At 34.2% G+C, this 17923-nt stretch overlaps 1 protein-coding gene across 14 annotated transcripts in view; it reads right to left on the bottom strand.

Moving 5' to 3' along the window:
• The window catches only part of LOC123540568 (zinc finger and SCAN domain-containing protein 12-like), a 125530-nt gene that overhangs the window by 41443 nt on the left and 66164 nt on the right, over positions 1-17923 (bottom strand). The window contains exon 5 of one of the 14 annotated variants that reach the window (XM_045325687.2): positions 173-608. The exons of 10 other annotated variants lie outside the window; for them this stretch is intronic. In XM_045325687.2, coding sequence (XP_045181622.2) covers positions 379-608 — 230 coding nt within the window. In that variant the 3' untranslated portion in view covers positions 173-378. Of the gene's footprint in view, positions 1-172; positions 609-8280; positions 8535-9683; positions 11765-13124; positions 15726-17923 lie in introns of those variants that run through there. 3 more of the 14 variants (XM_045325685.2, XM_045325684.2, XM_045325698.2) reach the window with 3 other exon arrangements.

Below are 17923 nucleotides of genomic sequence, written 5' to 3'. Positions count from 1 at the left end.
TATGAACCGAAAACTGCGATATAATAGTTGTGCAAAAGTATGAACTGAAAACTTCAATACGATATATGTATTATTTACATGTAAAACTTCACTACAATATGTGTATGAATCTAAATTTCCAATACTATGAATTAAAACTCAAATTTGGAATTTAAAATTCAAATGCCATGTGTATGTATCAATTTAAATCTCCCAATACGATGAATGTACACACATCTGAATTTTAACTTCAGTAAAATAGATGTACACAGGTATGAAATTCAAATTACAATACAATATATTATGTACACAAGTTCAAATTTAAATTTTCATTACAATTTACATGAACACAAGTACAAATTTAAAACCAAAATGCAATATATGTACACAAGTATGAATTCAAAAATTCAACTGTTTTTCAAAATGTGTAATCATGTGCCCATTTAGATGTCCTTTCTGTTTGAAACGTTTACCACACTTGGTACATTCGTAGGGTTTCTCGCCAGTGTGTACACGCATGTGAGTCTTCAGATGCCAGTTGCTAGGGAACGTCTTGCTGCATAGTTTACATATATGTACGTTTGATCCAAGTGTAGCAACATGGTCAGCTGAACTGTCTTGTAGGATATCTGAAAATATATAAATATTCAGTAAGTGCCTTGCATACAAATATTGCTAGACATGACAGTGTAAGGAATAACCTTCCAATGTTCTAAACTATGTACATTTTTATTGACACGAGGTTCACCCTTGTGTACCTAAACATGCAAAATAAGATTCTATGCTTCTAATGAGCGTCCTTAGAGAGGTGGCCAATTCTGTTTGGGCATACATTGGTTTTTTTTTCATCCTCATCTATTTTTTCTGTTAACAATTTGACCCGCATCATGAGAAAACCAACATAGTGCGTTTGTGACCAGCTAACGGGTTCTCTAATTGCAATAGGTTTTGAAAGCAAACAGCATGTATCCTGAACAGACAGCGCGGATGCGCAAGCTTGTCTGGATACATGCTGGTCCCAAACGCACTATGTTGGTTTTCTCATGGTGCGCCTCCGCTCATTTTACTATGATAGTTCCATAACAACAATCGGCATTTTAATCCTTATCCTGCTAAATTTCTATAATGAACTCTTCCATCTTTCAATTTGGACAATACCACTGTTAAAAGGGGTGCATACCAAAAAGATACTGAATGAAGGGCGGACAGCACAGATCTTGAACAGACTGCATGGATGTGCAGGCTGATCATGATCTACACTTGTCGCAAAGGCAGAATCAATCATATTCAGCATTCTAGGTGTTATCACGTATTTTCCGTAAACAATTTCATCATTCTCTGGTTGTAATGAAAATGTTCTGTGATGGCCAAAAGGTGCCAAACTAACTATTCCATTTTTTCCTATCGCCGCTTTTTTATATAATCTTACTTATGGAAATTTTTGGTATTTTCATAGCCAGGATAGTGCCTTGTAGATATAATTATATGTATTTGCATTTTGATATTTTGATTAACGTTTTCCCGCCATTTGACGTTACGTTATCAGTTTTACGTCACGTCCGTTGTTTATATTTCATGTGTATTATCTTGATGAAGGCGTTAGCCGAAACGTTGATGAGATAAAAAAAAAAACTGTACATAATACGTGTTGTTGTTGAAATACCTATCGCATAAACTAACATTATGGGAATATGTAACTGCGTGGAAATTGCCTACTTGTATTACAGGTCTTAAACCTTAAGCACTGACAATAACTGATATACTCACAAAACAAATAAACCAGAGTACGACAGACTATTTTAATCATATAGACATATAAAACAACATGCATGTATGAATGTATGTACAATAGATTAGCTACTTATATATTAAGAGCTATGCAAAATTAACAATAAGCGTTTTCGAATAATATATTGCAAAACTATAAGCTAATCCTAAAATAGTCTTGGAATACTATACATAGATCCAGTACATACATTGTAAACATTTGAAAATGGAAAAATTAAATTTAAATCAAAAAGAAAGTTTGAGAGCCGAAGTCGTATTATACTGTCTTGCTGCTAACTTGAAACATTGGTAATTTTTAGGAAACAATCTTAATATACATATATATATATATATATATCAAAAACTAGTAATCATGATAATTATGCCCTTAGAATTTTATATGTTTGTGTACATTATAGGTTTAATCAAATTATTACATGTTCAATTAAACGTTGCCTGCTATTATTTCGCTTGGTTGCATTCTATGCTTCCAAATGGATTATCTTGTAGATTTGTATGAACTATCAGAACTTAAATAAGCCGCACCATGAGAAAACCGACATAGTGCATTTGCCACCAGCCTGCGCAATCACACAGTCTGGTCAGGATCCATGCTGTTTGCTAACGGTTTCTCTAATTGCAACAGGCTTTAAAAGCGAACAGCATGGATCTTGATCAGACTGCGCAGATGCTAGTCGCAAATGCACTCATACTGTTGGTTTTCTCATGGTGCGGCTCAAACTGATACTTTCTGAAGCACTGCACATGTGATTCATTACCTCCCACAATTAATTCAGTCATTGTTTTGCTTGGTTGCATTCTTATGCTTCCAAATGATTTTCCTATAGTTTTTGTTGTGCAGGAACTCTTAAAGACCTGCTCAAGTCCTACCTTTTAACCTTAAATTGTCACTGAAAAAGCATGAAAATCCTGACTATGAACAGTGATGCCTGTCAAAATTGAGTCTATTTTATATAAATTCTATGTAAAATACCTGTGGTTTTGCATGCTGAAGTGTGGCACGGGGTGGTTAACTGTTACATGGTTCATACAGGACTTGGCAAAAAAAAAATCAAGGACTTTTCAAGGACTTTTTATCGATTTTCAAGGACTATTTTAATCGCTTTAAATCTTAAATTACAAAACCATTTAGGCTCTTCATAAGGCATTTTGATAGAAGAAAAGTTACAGAACAGTTTTATTTTCCATAAGCTACAATAGCATATCTTGACCTTTATGAGATCTTCAATGGGATTACCTTTTATGAGCTATATTTGCCTGTATACATACTTATTACATGTTTCTTATAAGTCTTTCAAGCTCTCAAGACTAGTTTTCAATTTGTCCTCAAGGGACTTCACTTCTTGTTTTCGCATGTGATTTCAACGCACTTTCTCCCATAGTTCGGACATCAATGAGTTTATCACATACACTTATGCATGTCTGACTTAAACTCCTTTAACCATGATGAATAATCATCCTGTGTAAGCCATTTATTGGCGAAACTACATTTATTTATCGGACCACTCATTGTTGTTGTTGCGCATAATATTTTAACGTTGTGAAAATCGCTATTCCGTATCTAACTTCCGTACCGAAACAGTGTTCAACTAGCGTTCCCTCCGTGGGTGTGCATGTATTTTTATTTTATACCGTTTTTTCGCTCGTTTTGACTTATTTATTATTTATTTTTTGTATTTTTCCCCTACAATACGATTGTACCCCTGTTTTTTGCAAAATTTAAGGACTTTTCTACCTTTTTTTTCAAAATTCTAGTACTTTTTCAGGGGATTTTTGGAAGAAAAAAATCAAGGACTTTTCAAGGACTTAGGATTTAATTCAAGGACTTTCAAGGACCTGTGCGAACCATGTGTTACCTAATCATTGTAATCATGGGTTGCATATGCATAATATAATTTGAATAGCCGCAGAGCAGGGCTTTAAATCGAATATACTAATCACTTAGGATAACATGTCAGATGTGCGGATCCATGAAAAGATGTTGATTATAAATAATCTTTAATTCTGTTCTTATTCAAACTCTATTTTCTCTGAAATCATTAATATTTGTGGAAGACTATTTTTGTGGATTTAGTGTTTGTGACATTTCCCAAAGAACAAGTAAATTTCCATTTCATTCCATGCTCTAAATTTGAAGGACGGTACAAGTCCTATATCATAATATTTACACATGAATGGTATCTCAGTTATCAATATACTCTTCATTATATCCCATAAGTGTACATATCGAGGGCTGACCGGGAAACTATTGTATCTGACATTTTGACCAAAAATGGTTTTATTGCATTTTCTTAAGCCTTTTAATGTCATACATCTACTGCAAAAATATTATATAAACGTTCAATAATTTCTTGTTCTTTTTTTAATAATGTGAAAATATTGTATCTGCAACCATCAACTTCTTAAAAGTTCTTTGACCGGGAAACTATTGTATCTGCCTGACCTAGCACATACAATAGTTTCCCGGTAACTTTTCCTGTTACAGTCTCAATTTGAAAAAACATTATTTGTGATATTATGGTCTGTAATTTAAACACCAAACAAGGAGAAAACTTGTTACTGTTGTTCAGGTTTTATGTGAATATTAAAGAACTAAAATAAATAATAGTTTACATTAACATTTTCACATAATGTGATACAGATACAATAGTTTCACGGTAACTGCAAACACACTGGTTATGAAGTACAATGTTGTATGTGCAAACTTGTATGGGGGTGTAAGGTCTTGATTTACTTAGAACAAGTGAATCCTTCATGCAAACAGTGAAGTCCTTAATCATACATCACATTCTGTTGCGTCTGAGGTTGGTCTTCAGCGTTTGCCAAAGTCCTCATTCGCAGATTGCTAGTCATGAATTGTTTAAACAAAACCTGTCCAGAAATGTTTGTGAGGTGACCCTCTACCAACATGTTTCTACCAAGATATTTCAAGCTGTTCTTAAAATCACTTCTTTTACATACACTAATGTAGGAAAATATTTGAAAATATTATCTAGTCTAAAACCAAGAAGCCAAGAGCTTATACATTTGGTAAATTGGTATCACTGAGGTGAGCGATTCACGACTCTGTGGATCCTCGTGTTATTTTTATTGTTGGAAAATTGTTACTATTTTTTCAGAAAGAACTCGGCTTGTAAGCTTCAAAGCCAATTTCCCCAATTAATGCTGAATACTATTACATAATTGAGCCATGTCATGCAAAAAAGTGTCTTCATGACTGAGTAAATTTCTGTCAAGACTTACTGTAGATCCAGGCTTTCCTGTGAATTTTAAATAGGATCAGAAAATTGCTTCTTGAAAAAGTTTAATAGGTCTTTTGTAACTTAGCAAACACTGTGGGCCCTGATCAGACTGATCTGGGCCCACACTGTTTGCAAAGTCCTGAAGATTACCAAAGGCAGATGTCAGTGTGACGTGGCTCTATTATCACCATGTTAATTCATACAGTCATGGCTTACATTTTAATGGCTATGGACTTAATTTTGTACATACTTTTATGAAAATATAGAAGACGGAGTTAGCCACGTGTCATTCTGTTATGTGACATAATGGCTTATCTTGTTGCTTTTTCTTGTCCTTTACTTTTGAAAATGGCAGCATGACCAAATTAGGTCAATGTTGCATTACCTTAGTTTCCTTTGTGACTCCTCACGGATTATGCTGTTCTGTCACATGGGAGGGTTGTATGCTTTGGAGAGGGTAAGGACATGACAGAATGCCTAAGTATAATTATTCATTTATCACACATGCGTGTGGTCATGTGCTTGCTTTCTGGCTTTTCATTTTGCTGTCTGTCATTTTTGAAATTTTAGCCTCAAATATTGATAACGGTGATTAAGTTATTGTAATAAACTGAAGTTCTGTTAAAAACATCTTGTCGGTTTTGTCCTTTTTATTTGTACTATAACGATTTAAATTTTTGAGTGTATATGAATACCTTTGTCCAAAAAAGAAAAAGAGACAATGTCATGTAGAAATCTCTGTTTTCAGCAATTTTTTTTAAATGATTCTTGATAATATTCTGTCTTTACCAAAGTTTCACTGTACTACTGTAGCTGTAACACAGGAGATACAGGGAACAAAATCACATATTAAATTGTTCACATAAAGCTAAATTAGGCCTTAATTTTTTTTTGTTTTCAGTAGCATGCACAAAATAAATTAGGGTAGGTAGGTTGGAAAATGTTTTTTGTTTGTTTAAAATTATTGAGACTTTTCGGAAATTATTTTTATGTCAAGAAATGAATACAAATAAGGTTATGTCTTTAGAGCACCAATAAGTTCCTTTCTAAAACATCACAGTTCACTGACTATGTTTAAAGCATGAAAATAGCAGTTCTGCAATTTTTTATTAAAAATTTGAAAAAAAAATTCGCTAAGGCCATAAAAACATTAAAATTTTAGGGTCGGACCAACTATTTTGGGTAGGTCGGAATACTGTAAACAAACAATGGAAACAAACAATTTTTTTATGCCTTACACAGTCACTTCAAAAGCAACAGAACTCTGTAACCATGCCACTGCACATCAATATTGGCTGTAAGTTAAAACACAAAAGTGCAGTAACATTACTGAAAAAATGACTGGAATTCACGGACTGTCCTGAAAAATTAAATTCTTGTTGAAGATTTGGGAGGGGTGAAACCGGTCCAAATTTAACCAACATAGCTGTGCATCTGCGCAGTCTGGTCAGGATCCATACTGTTTACTTTTTGCAATTAGAGAAACTTACAACAGTTAGCAAGCAGTAAAGATCCTGACCAGACTGCACAGATGCGCAGGCTGGTCTGGATCCACACTGGTCATAAATGCTCTATGTTGGTTTTCTCATGCTGCAGCTCATTTCCCCCTTGTATAGCTTTATTTTAGCATAAATTGATTTCTTGATTTCATGTATGAAATTTATATCCGGCAAAAAAAAAAAAAAAAAAAAAAAAATTTAAGGTAACGATAAACATATTTTTATTTTATTTGACCATTATTACTGGCTTAAGGTATTGTTTAGTTTAATTCATTTACCAACTTATCGATGGAAATACAAAAATATAAATACAGATAAACGATAATTCAATGAGATAATAATAAAAAATGAAAAAATAATTCAAGTGCAGATACAATAGTTTCCCGGTCATTAGAAAGAAAATACTGTACCTAACACTATTTTCATTGTATATTTGTAATTTATATTATTTATAAGTAAAACAATAAGTCTATGCTTCAAGCAATATGAATTTTATAAATAATATTTAATGAATAACGCAGATACAATAGTTTCACGGTAATTTTTTAAATTCAATAACGTCATTTTGAACGTGAAACTATTGTACGTGACACTTTTTGCTAAATCTTAAAAATAAATTATTTGAGTGCATTTTAAAAGCCAACATATTATTTCTTATTTCAATTGATAATGATTTACTAAGAATGGTAATACTAAGCTGTGTTTTTTTAAGAAATATTCAGTTTTTTCTTTCTCCTGTAAAATTTACAAAAATGCAGATACAATAGTTTCCCGGTCAGCCCTCGATATGTGTAAATGTTATACTGCAAAATTTACACAAGAACAGTATTTTGCTAATTAGAAAGAGCCGGTAAACATATACATTTATATATTTGCACAAGTACGGTATCTTAGTAATTAGAATTAATTAGTATATAAATTAGAATATTATAGTATTATCTTCATATCTGTTATTAAGCATGCCAGCAAGTGTATTCCAACATGTCTTTTTTGTGTGAAAAGTTCTCCGTTATAATTACACACATCATATAAGAATCTTTTACTGGTTGTAGGTGTAGTCTATGGGAATTTCCGGCCCTGAGTGTAACTGTTTAGGTGGTAATGAGCACATCCTTTTTGTGTGAATGTCTTATCATTGTGTTCATACAGGGTATCTGATAGTTTCAGCATATATACCCAACATGTTCTTTCTGTGTGAAAATTTTGTAACTGCAGAATTTACAAACGGTATCCAAAAGTGCCAGCATTTCTTCTCCTGTGTCCTTTGTTTGAATATTTTAAAGCACTATTTTCACATGTTATCTAAATGTGGCAGCATAATATAATCCTATTTGTCGATTCTGTGTGAATCAAAATATTTACACACGGTATCTAAACATGTCACTTGATATATATATATGAACATGTCGCAGTATTTACACATAGCTTATAGTTCAATATGTCTTTTTCTGTGACAATGTATTTTCACATTATGTGCACACAATATCTGAATATTTCAGCAAGAATTTTCCAACATGTCTGGTTATAAAATGTCTCATCGCATTATTTACACAAGTGCAGTCTGTGGATCAATTCTAAAGATGCTGATTTATCCTTTAGCCTGCTGATGGCAAGTTGATTTGCCTTAGCAACCAGTGCAGACCAAGATCTGCATGTCCGTGCAGGCTGATCACAATCTGTAGTGTTCGCTATTCAGTCAGTAAATTTTCAGTGAACACCCCTTTGAATAAGAAGTGGTACTGCCGAAATTGAATGATGGCCAAGTCCATTTTAGAAATTCAGCAGGGTGTAGGTTAATCATCCAAATGTTTCAACATGTGTACCCTAAGATGCCCTTTCTGCGTGAACGCCTTATTACAGTATTTACATGGGAAAGGTTTCTCGCCGGTGTGTGAACGCATGTGTCTCTCAAGATACCAATTATCTTTGAAAGTTTTTGTGCAGAAAGGACAACTCTTCGTCTTTAGGAGACTTTTAGATGCTGGAATTTCCAACGGCTCCCTCAGCGAAAATTCAATCTCCGGGTCTGAAAGAGAGAAGCAATACTGTTAACTCATACATTCTGTTGGATTATCAAACAAAGGCTTAAATATCATATAAATGTAACAAGCAGTTTATCACATATTATGTAGCAAAAACACAAGATTATTCTTTTAAACTAAACACACCAAATATTCATCTCATAAAATATCACTACAGCTATGTTGGAGTATACAAGACAAATGTTATGCTGTTATTATGTTTCATGATTTTTATATTAAAGTCACATCAGCACTGTTCAGGTCACATGGTGACTTATTATTTCCAGCTTTTACTGTCTGAGGAAGACCACTGGCAGAAGAAATGGCCTTTTTCATATCAACTGAATGACTTCATCACAAGTCAACTCGATTGGAGCTCAGAATAAACAAAAAATAGGAGCAAAGTCAGAAAACCTATACCACTCTGTAATGGAAGCCCTCTGATTCTGGTTTTATGTTATGTTAAGAGTCACACTGACAAAACTTTTCCAGCTTTTGATGATACAGGTAAATCGTAGGTGCTCCTCCTAGTATTGTTTTAGGAAGCCAGCTGGACGGCTTCCTCACATAGAGAGTTCTACACTACAAGCTAATGTTAAGCTAAAGTTTTGAACCTACAACAGTAACAGGTAAGTGGGTTAAAGTCGGCGACCTTGACAGCCTTGTCATAGAGGTTCTGGAGGCCCTGAAATGTGATATCAAGTATGAGAGCGGACCTTATTGTTACATTGATGCGACAGTCCAATTTTGATGAAGATCCAGTTCAGTCTAGTGGCCATTTAAAGGGGCCATGTGCCCTCATCTGAACAAACTTAAGAGAGGACATTCCTAGGATAATACAGACAAAGTATGGAGTAATTCTTACCAACAGTTTCAGAGAAGAAGCTGTTCATGTAGATTGTGGATGGCAGATGATTGAAGCTGAACCATCAACCTATACTAATAGCTCACCTTGAACATTAGGTTCTGGTGAGCTAAAAAACAATTAAGGGCCAGCTACTTGCTTATGAAGTTTGACAGCTTTAGCTAGTCAGTGTTCTCTAGTTAATACTTGGCAACAGAATTTTCTACTGATGGACTGACCAGCAGACTGGCAGAAGCAGAGATATGTATCCCTCTTCTTCAAAGGCGTGGCATAATAATTATGAAGAGAATGACAATGTCGAATCTTTTATTTGAGACTGGCTAACAGCCAATAATAATACAATACAACAACAATGCAACACAATAAAACACAATAGGATTATTATAATAGTAGCTCAATCTGTGATGCTGTATTGGACTTGCGTGGATTTCGCCAGATCGTTCTCACGAGATGCACATTAGCGCCGAGTGTGATCCATCCTTGCAAAATCCACGAGAACCAAACAGAAAATCCCAGATCTAACTACTGCTGTAATGACCCTTTTATTATATACCTCCATCTTTTCATTTGTTGTTTAGTTATTGAACAAAGTCTTCAATGTTTGTTGATGTTAAAATAGAAATGAGTGAAGCTGTTGTGTGTGCTTTGTCAGGTCATGTATAGTAAATGAAAGTAGTCCGGCAACATACAATACAAAAGGTAAAATACAGTTGTTTTTCTGCCTCTTCATAATAATTATTTACTTGTGAAATACAAGCAGAATTTTGACAGAATTTATATAGGTATTATAATAAAATACAACAAAATACAATACAATATGATAAATAACAACACCATGCAATAAGAATGACCTTTTTAAGCAAAGCACATTAATGAGTTGGATTTCATGGCAAATAGACGTAAAAAGGTTATAAATTGCCAATAGTACAAAATACAATAAAATTAATAGCATTACATATTAGGCTTAAAAAACATACTATATCCTGTCATTTCAATTTGTACCTAGCATGTCAACAAGCTTGCCTAGTATAATATCATAAGCTAAAAATTTACAGCAGTATGTGTCTATTTGGTAAATATTTCTATTCAAAACCACATTTTTTTCAAACATATATTGAAAAATCATATAATTTTGCAAGCATGAGATTCTGTGGCTTTAGCAAAAAAAGCTTTTTCTATGGATAAGAATTTGTGGATGTCAAATTTTCAAGATAGTATGGAAATTTTATTTGTTCACTTGTATTTTACTTCACAGATTGATGCAACCTACAATTTCATGAAAATTAGTCACCAATTAGATTTCCTTCAATTATAAAGCCACATTCACAAGTTTTTTAGTTTGAACAGTTCGAATGATGCACAGATAAATGTGAAGTTTTTTTTCAGCATATTATGCTGAAACTGTAGCAGTCAAGTGGACACAAAGACTATAAGGCACACAGAGACATCTACACAGTGGCAACTACAAGCTCAGCAAGATTTTTCAAACAGCATTTAAGATTGTGTATCTTTATTATCATCACCACTTTCTTCTTCTTGAATATCATTTCTGTGTAATTGTTATATCTCAGAATGTCCAAATATGTCAGCAAATATAATGTAACATTCCTGTATGTTTAAATGTTTCATCAGAGTATTTGAAAAAGATTCCTTGTAGCTCAAATATTTTACCAATTAAACTCTTTAACAAATCCTAACTATGGGAATGTTTTATTGCACTTCTAACACAAATACTACATTATTAGAATCTTACACCAACACAACTACAGGTCACAGGGCGACTTTCCAGCTTTTGATGGTGGTGGAAGACCCATGATGCCCATCAATCATTTCAGGCACCTAGGTAGTACCAACCGTAGGTACCGTAAGCCTGTTGGATAGCTTCCTCACATAAAAGAATTCTAAATCCCAAGTGAGTTTTCTAAACCAGAGCGTTGAGGGGCCAAGTGATTTGAAGTCAGTTACCACTCGACCATCGAGGCCCCGAAACATCCAAACTTTGGTATATCCTATCAAGAGAAATGTTTTATCGCTGTATTTACACTGGCAAACTCAATGTAGGTTTTCGATGATAACACGTCAGTGCCGATGGTTTTGTTTCAGCATTTTTAAAGGATGCTGTTTCTATGCGGATAATTTAGTCATCCAAATGCTTCAACATGTGTACTCTAAGATGCCCTTTTTGTTTGAACGCTTTACTGCAGTATTTACACAGGAACGGTTTCTCGCCGGTGTGTGAACGCATGTGTCTCTGCAGATACCAGTTATCTCTGAAACCTTTATCGCATAAAGGGCAAAATTTTCTCTTTGGGAAAACTGAGCTGGATGGCATCCAAGGTGTTTCTTTTGGTGTAATATCAATTTCCGGGCCTAAAAAAGAGAAAAAGCAATAGTTTACTTATATATTTTGCTAACAACTCACTGACTATACAACAAAGCAAAAACACTGCAGAAGCATTAAGCTAATTGTTTCAAACAATAACAACCGAAAGCTTGATCATACATCTAATAGCTCTTTTACATATCATTATAATACACCAAAAAGCTTTCTAATACATTAAACAGCTTTCTAAAAGCCTTCTAATATATCAAGTAGCTTTCTAAAATGCTTTCTAACACATCAAATAGCCTTCTTATACAATAAACAGCCTTCTGATGCATCAAAAACTTTCTAATACAGCAAATAGCTATCTAATGCATTCAATAGCTTTCTAACAGAACAAATAGCTTTCTGGTATATCAAAAAGCTTTCTAATAAATCAAAAAGCTTTCTTTTGCCCTTGCCACAACAACTTCTACTGCTATGTTATAATAGAGTAAACAAATTAGCAATCTATGAAGCACATGAAATGACACTACACCTGCATTAAATAGTTTACGAGAGTAAGTTGTGAATATATTTCTCTTTTTCAGTCTTGTGTGGTGTAGTAAACCTATGTGAAAACTTTTGAAAAAAGACTTCCGGAGATGAAAATTTTTTCTTCTGTTTAGTTTGTATCAATTTACCTTAGGTTGAGTGTGAAAGTTTTACACCTTATTTTAAGCAATATCAACACTTCAGTCCTGATGGTATCCACCATGAAATGAGACAAGCAAGTTAATGCTGAACACCAAGCTAGGGATATACTAGTACAATTATTCTGAACTTTGGATAACATGGCAAGTGAACGAACCCAAATCTCCAGCAACTGAAACATGCATTCTACCATGTGGCTATTGAGATGGTCAAAGGTTGTAAGTGTTGATTTCCATACCTCCTTAGTTTAAAAAAGAGATACTGCAAGTAAGTATGAAAGCACATAAAGCTATGGAAGCTAAATTATACTTGGTCAGCTAAAACATTTGAAAAACAAGCAGCTTTCTAGCTTGTACATAAGCGCCATAGCAATAACTGTTTATCATGTATAAAGTGCCCATAATTATGTGTGTGTGTAGGCTTATTTAGTCAGGCAATGGTAGTCCATATGGGCAACTCTTCCAGCAGACTTGTTAGTTGAGAGGATACTGCCGGATAAAGATGCCCAAATATTCCAGAAGCTTCTCTGTTTCTTTAGCATGCCATGTGTAAAGTACCCATACACAGGACTTTTATCCCGATGTTAATAATTTAAGTTGGAGGAGCAGGACCTCCTACTCATTACCCCTGGTTTCGTAGTCAGACAGTATTATCACTGCATAACTTTATCCACTCATGTAGGGACAGTCAATACCAAGAATAAAACAATGTGCATCTACTTAAATTTTAATTCAAAATATACTACTGTACACTGGGCAATTTTTACATCACTGTCAACTGAGAAATGTTGCTAAGAATTCATGCTTCCTTGTTGTGTAATCTCTGGGAGCTGATGATTGTTAATATTCGTAAGTGTTCTAAATTTGCTTGTCCCTTTGCAAATACCAGCAAAAATAAAATCATTGAGGATATTTCCAAATATACAGATACAAATATGGATAGATGTGGATAGACGAAAAATTCTTCAAAACATAGGAATATGTGCAAATAATTTACAGTCAATTGCAAATGGAGTGTTCCTTTTTGCAAAGCCTCGCTCAAGTTTTACAGACAAGCAATTCAAAATACATTATAAATTCATACTCTGCACTGGTTATCTCCCCTAGCATTAGATACATCACTGCTGTCAAAAAATACCTCATGACCAAGACAATCAAGTGACTGTTGAAAAAAAAAAATTCAAGTAGTATTTTCATATCTTCAATTTAATTTTTTAATTTCATCACCTACATTAGCCTAAAATCTCTTAAAAATACCCAAAACATTATACCAAAATGATGGAAAGAACAATTTATCAAAATTTTGATAAATATGTTTTAACTGATAGTAGTTGACTGCATAAAAAACTGATAAAAAATGTATGGCCATATAGTCCGTTACAGTTTCGGGTAATAATGATATAACGTAATGAAGAAAGGCAAACTTACCTAGAGACTTCTTTAAATACCCCAGTCACACATACAGTTGGGATAGCTACATTTAGCCACGGATAGAAGCATAGTAATCCGTATCGATCCGTTACTGAAAGTAGCCATCTGTATTAATCTGTAACAATCCGTATGGCTCAGGTACGGATCGATACAAATTACTATGTTTCTATCCGTAGCTAGACGTAGCTATCCGCACCGTATGTCTGACTGGGGTATTAGAAAAAAGCTTTAATGTCTCCATGTCTCCCTTCATTTAAATGGACGGGTGAACTGATATGTAATGTAAAGATATGTAGATTCCCTGAACCCAAATGACAGGAGGTTGCTTTCTTCACACTGTTTCATTATGGCAAACCTTTATATAAGAATATTTGAAAGACATCCGCAGAGGTAAAATGACAAAGTTTGTTTGTTTGTTTTGGGTTTAACACCATTTTCCAACAGTATTTCAGTTATGTAAGGGAGGGAAATTAATCTAGCCAGTGTTCTTGGACTCTACCAGTAAAAACCAGTTCTCTACAAGTAACTTCCCCACATGTATGGAGGAATCCAAGGTGGAGAAAAAATGATCTTTTATCAAACTCACATGCAGAATATACGCCCCGCAAGGGGACTGAACTCACGACCCTGTGATCGGTAGAGCTGCATTTTTCCTATCGACCTAAGCTGGCGATCATCAAAAATCACAAAGTGAACAGGAAATAAAATTTCTTTACAGTACACGACATTCTGATCTTGCCATATGACCTTGACCTAACAGGACTGAAATATGCATTATGCATATAAAATTATTATTATTTTTTTTTTTGGATTTAACGTCGCACTGACACATGATAGGTCATATGGTGACTTTCCAGCTTTAATGGTGGAGGAAGACCCCAAGTGCCCCTCCGTGCATTATTTCAACCACCGACCTTCCGTAAGCCAGCTGGATGGCTTCCTCACATGAAGAATTCAATGCCCCGAGTGAGGCTCGAACCCACATCGATGAGGGGGAAGTGATTTCAAGTCAGCGACCTTAACCACTCGGCCATGGAGGCCCCTTATAAAATTATTAAGGATAATAAGCTGACCCAATATACTATCTATACTATTTCGAGGACTCAGAGCAAAACTAGTCTAGCTGCTTCTATTTCTATATACTGAGCCCTTGATTTGACCTTTGATCTCATCTGAGAACTTTCCCCTTGAACCAAAATGACTGAATATTGTCTAATGCACTTCTTGTCTCATTATGGAAGTCATTTTGTGAGGTAAAAGGATTTATAAGGGCACAATAATCTCCATCTAACTTGATCTCACTGTATGACCTTGACCTGACATTAAGTAAAGTTGCATTCTCCACATCATCTTGTAAAGGCAAACTTTTGAGCTAGCTTATTTAAAAGTTTTTTCAAGAACTTAAAAGATGCAGAGCTGACCCGATTTTGACAGACTGACTGAACTAAAACAATAACTCTCCCAAGAATTTATATCTAATCAAGAAAAATGAAAAAAAATCTAATCAAGAAAAATGAAATTATTCACATGATTTATCCTAAATAAATCTTATATAATTATGAACAGTTCGAAAAAGACAACAGTTTCTAGTCCAATTAGAACGGATATTTCTGTTTGCACTGAGGCTCTGGCAGCAGTAGTTCAATATATGTTGTAACACTTGATGCCTCGGCTCCAGTTCAAAATATATTATAGTGTACAGTCATGTGTGAATGCAGATTTCCTTTGGTTGTAAAGCCCCGCCCACAATTTTTGCAGATGAACGGCTTTTCTCCTGTGTGAATCCTCCGGTGAGTCTGAAGTTTCCAGTTTGTGGGGAAACTCTTCTCGCAAAACTCACAACTGTGTTTCCCAGCCTTCAAAGCACTTTGATCTCCTTTTCTACCTGAAAAATAAATACCAAATTGAATGGATAATACCAAGAAAACTGATATTCAATATCTCTTGCAAAAGACCTAGTCTAGCTAACTAGATACCTTAAATTTTTAAAAATATTTTTCTACAACTTTTCTTTTAATATCTCAGCAAAGTCCCACCTAGCTCTGATTATCCATAAGGTTATAGCAGAAATGGGGCACAATCATAAAAAACTGAATAGCCTAAAGTGTTACTGAATACATCTTGTATTAGAGATCAACATACAGAATGATCTACCTTAATAAAATGTGATTAAATTTTTGATACCCTAAGTTTTTTATGCATAATGTTAAACCATAACATCTTGTGGGCAAGAAGTCTCAGTTTGGGCAAGGCGATATAAGTCTGTTGGCATTAAATTTCATAGACTGACGCAACCGTGAAAATCAGTCCTGATTGATTCATAGTATATGATTTTATTTATAACATTTTGAAAATAAGGCAAGGGAAATTACTCCTGTTATGTTTCGTGTATTTCTGAAATCCTTGTAAGTATATGATCAATAAGTGTGCGGCTTTCATTTCATTTTTTATCACACTGTAATGATGGTTCAGTAACTGATGTTCTGTTTATAGACAATTTAGTAAATATTTGGCTTTGTCACAACTTTATTCTTTTTCTTTGGGATTATAGGTTATTAGCTTTTGTGCAGAGAAATATGTTTGATCGAGTTCTGCAACAGAAATTTTGAGCAACATGGGAGAAAATATTATTTGGCTAATGAACGGGTGCAAATTTCTCCATGGTAACAATCGTTATTTTATGTACCTTACTACATATCTTTATATGAATATTTTGAAATTGTTCAAAAGCCTAAATAAATTTGACAATAATGGTGAAAATAAACAAATTCAAGAAACAACACAAATTAATATGACATGACAAACCCTATGTTGAGCTCAGACATCAATGCTACTGATTTTTCCGGTTCTACTGTAACTTAATGGAGAGTTAAAACAGGTATGTAGTAATTCATAATACATAAAAAAAGAGTTCCTCTCAAGCCTGTGCTATGAAGCGCAAGGCATGTCGAACATTTCATTACATCTAAAGATCCAATTGAATCAAACCTTGTGCGCTAATATTTTTCTTATCAAATGAATTCTATTCCACTGAGGTACTTCCAACAGATCTAAATATGTACAATGTGGCTGCCTTAAAAATATTGCCCAGGACTAGTTCTTGATAATGTTTTGTTTTATTTTGTTACATTCTATATATGCCTTTGATGGATCTTCTAGATTTGATTTTAGATACACCTGTACATCTTCACAAATTACTTGGATTTGGTATAGTTAATACTTGGGAAATAGAAAGGCCAAAGCCTTTGTGATTAGATTACTACGTGTCTTGACTCAAAACCACATGGTTTATTTGCTAACAAAGCATGCAAAACTAAAATCTATTTCCATTCTAACATCTTCGAATTACACTTGGAAGGGATACAACTCTGGAAACCTTTTTAGGCATAAATGGACGGAGTAAAACAGAATAGCCAAAAGTAGGTCATTTTGTGAAACGTGTTTAAATCGACAAGACAATACTCAGTAAATTCCTTCTTTGTTTATTTAACGGAAAATCTTAGAAGTGTTACAATAATTTATTTTACTTGATTGTGAAACTTTATATTAAGCTTCACAACTCCTCAATCATGATGTAATCCATCTCCACAAGGGTGTGAGAGAGGAGAGGTAAGTTTCCATATCAATAATAATTGTCAAACAAGGGAGGTACTCGTACCATTTTTCATATCTTTGGTACTGTATATTTTCGCTTAAAGATGCACTCACAAAAGATGCACCCTGACATAAGACATGCAATCTGGGACTTTTTTTTTAATATCCTTGTAGTACTTGCTTAGAAGACGCTCCACACTCTTTGAACTGGAAATATGACTCCTATAATAACCCGTCTTATAAGCGAAAACTTATGGTATGGCGGGGATTAATTTCAGTTCTTTTTTGCAGGAAAACAAATTTACAAGAAAGCAATCACTATTTTAAGCATGTTATAATGTATGTGAAATGTATAACCACACTGTCAAAGTTTAACATATTATTGCCTAGAATTGTATTAAACATTCACGTTAGCACAATGTTATGTAGAATTAATAGCTTGTCTCAAGCAGCCCTATTGGCTGGCTGCTTCATACAGATTTGACCCAA

Source organism: Mercenaria mercenaria, chromosome 16, assembly GCF_021730395.1.
Source record: "Mercenaria mercenaria strain notata chromosome 16, MADL_Memer_1, whole genome shotgun sequence".
Lineage (NCBI taxonomy): Eukaryota > Metazoa > Mollusca > Bivalvia > Venerida > Veneridae > Mercenaria > Mercenaria mercenaria.
Note: the sequence above shows the minus strand (reverse complement) of the source record. Positions and strands in the feature narration are given on the sequence as shown.